Source organism: Helobdella robusta, assembly GCF_000326865.2.
Source record: "Helobdella robusta unplaced genomic scaffold HELROscaffold_44, whole genome shotgun sequence".
NCBI classification, from domain to species: Eukaryota; Metazoa; Annelida; class Clitellata; order Rhynchobdellida; family Glossiphoniidae; genus Helobdella; species Helobdella robusta.
This window is the reverse complement of record NW_008705063.1, coordinates 732,856-735,646: the sequence shown is the minus strand read 5'-3', so window position 1 is coordinate 735,646 and position 2,791 is coordinate 732,856. Positions and strand designations below refer to the sequence as shown.

The window sequence follows — 2,791 nt, the reverse complement described above, 5'->3', positions numbered from 1 at the left end:
TTATGGTGAAAAATTTACACACCAGCTGTTTTTGATGGCGTATTTGTGTCCTGTGTTTGGTATGAAATGTTTCAAACTTTTATGTTTTGTCATCAATTTCAAGTTAACCGTTTTCTGGTATGTGCCTATTTTTAATATATAGGTGGCACAATAGTCTAATGGTTCAGGTGCCTGGCAGTGCTGTTGCATTGACTGGGTTCGAAAACATGGGTTCGCCTGTGTGGGACGTATTTATATACCACGTATAATTTTTGGTGATGTTTTTGAAAAAAATTAATGAGAGGATTGAAAAAAATGTCGTCTGAATTTTATTGTGGCTTCTTTTTTTTACAAATTTTTTAGAAATGAAAGGGTTGCTAGAGTCAGGCTTTTTTGATACTTTGTTGAAAAATTATCATGTAGATGATGATGGATGAAGATGATGACGTTTTCGCTTTATATAAAGATATCCAGTCGTTATTGAAATTTTAAATCGGGAATTGAACTATAGCGACTGAACTGTCTGCCTCGACCTGAAAACATTGGCGAATAAACCTAACTACCTTTCATAAATACTCATGAGGGCAGCTGATGACGCCCTGTATAAAATGTTTATAATAATGTATGCATGACGGGAAAGTTGCATAAGATTTGTATATGCCACATGTAGTGGGATCTCTATGCATTCAAACCCACTCACTACAACACTAGTGCCAGGCATCTAAACCACTGAACCACCCATTTGCTATTATTTTTCAACACTTTATACAAATTGGTTGTTTTTGTGGGTTGTTCTTATTCAATTTTTTTGAGTCTGAACAAGAAGACATGTTGGCGTTGTCGTTCGAAGGACTCCATAGAGTAGTATTCATCATTTTATCGCTTCTATATACGCCATTAAAGTTGTGTGTGTATGTGATGTGTGTGTGATGTGTGTGTTTGTGTGACGTGTGTGTGATGTGTGTGTGTGTGCGTGTATGTGTGTTTTGAATGTGTGTGTTATAGAAGTTTTTAATGTTTTTCGTCTTGAGTTATAATATAATTTCAAAAGTTTAAATACAACCGCGGATAATCCTGCCTCTTTGTTTGTCACAAAAACAATCCAACTAACGCCAATTAAGGCCCAAAAAACTGATCCATTACATCAATAACCAAAACCTCATGACATCAGATCTCAAGACCTCAAGTTAATAATAACTTGGTGACATCAAAGCAAAAAACATCACAAAGAACTTGATTGAAAGATTAATTAAAAGGGCAAGAAATCTCCATCTAATCGCTCTATTAAACTATGTATTTAACAGCAGATAAACCACAACACTAAAATTTAAAAAAATTCCACAAATTGAAGTTAGCATCTGTATGACAAGTAGCAACAAAAACACGCTCTTAACTGCAGAATGGACGACTGAAACATTGAAAACAACATCAACAGCAACAACTACATTAGCAACAACAAATACATCAACATCAACAACAACCACATCAACATCAACCTCAACAACAACATCGACATTAAAAAATAACATAAACAACATCAACAACATTGAAAACCTTAACAACAATATCAACAACAACTACTACATCAACAACAACATCAACAACAACAGCATTAAAGAACAACAACCACAACATCAACAATAACATCAACAACAATATCAACATCAACAACAACAACAACTATAGTATAAACATCATCAACAACATCAACATGTCTGTCAACATTTTGTGTTCTAGAGGATTAGCTCGTACATTCAGTAAATAGAAAACGTAATCATATTTTTAAAAGACATCATCATTATCACCATCATCATCTTCATCATCATCATCCCACCACCATCATCATCACCATCATCGTCGTCATCACTATTATCTTCATCATAAATGTCAATTTAATCAACTTCATTGCTTTCTCCCATCTTCAAACCTCCATAGATATTTATATTTCATCAATTCCATTTACATCAGCGTTATTTTATCTTTGCTTTCGTCATCGTCAACCATACAAAATAAATTTCGTTGTTCTATATTGTCAATGTTTTCGTTTATTATCGTCTTTTAACTGATTAAACAAGAATCAAACAAGAAGACATTTGTAACAATTAAAGTAATAATAAAAATTATAATAATTAAAAATATTAAATTCATAATTATAACAGTATTATAATTATTTTTGTAATAATTAATACAATCCTTGATACACTGATAAGCACATTATCATCATGGAGGCCAATAAGAAAAACATATTTTATATTTATAAATACTTTTATAAAAATACTTTTAAAGTTCTACAGATTATTAGTAAATCAATGGTTTTACTTGAGCAACAATAGTAATGGTAGAAAGAGAGTGTACTTACAAAGTTATAAATTTTTTTCAATGTTTGCGTATGTCTTTGTCTGTGTGTCTGTGCTGATGTTTGCCTGAGTGTGTGTGTGTGTGTTTTAAAACATTGAAAATACTTTTAAAGTTCTACAGATTACTAATCAATAGTTTTACTTAAGCAAAAGTAGTTGTGGTAGAAGGAGTGATCCTTGAAAAGTTAGTAAAATTTATATGTCTTTTGTATGTTTGTGTATTTCTTCGTTTGTCTATTTGGGTTGCTGTTTGTCTGCACGTGTGTGTTTGTCTATCTGTGTTTGTGTCTGTCTGTGTTTGTGTTTGTCTGTCTAATTTCCTTTATGCGTGACGATCAGTCTGGTTTTATTTGTCTGTTTGAATGTCAGTATGTTTAAATTGGTTTGTTTGTATATCTGAGTTGGTTTTGATATATGAATGTTTGTTTCTGAATGTGTACACACACACACGTGTG

The 2,791-nt window shown here is 32.2% G+C and overlaps 1 protein-coding gene across 1 annotated transcript in view; it reads right to left on the bottom strand.

Annotated features, from left to right (window-relative positions):
* HELRODRAFT_177777 (hypothetical protein) overlaps positions 1-2,791 on the bottom strand; it is a gene marked incomplete at both ends in the record, with an annotated part of 3,681 nt that continues 890 nt past the window's right edge. The window contains one exon of the mRNA XM_009025929.1: positions 1-216. Within this exon, the coding sequence (XP_009024177.1) occupies positions 1-216 (216 nt within the window). The remainder of the gene's footprint in view (positions 217-2,791) is intronic.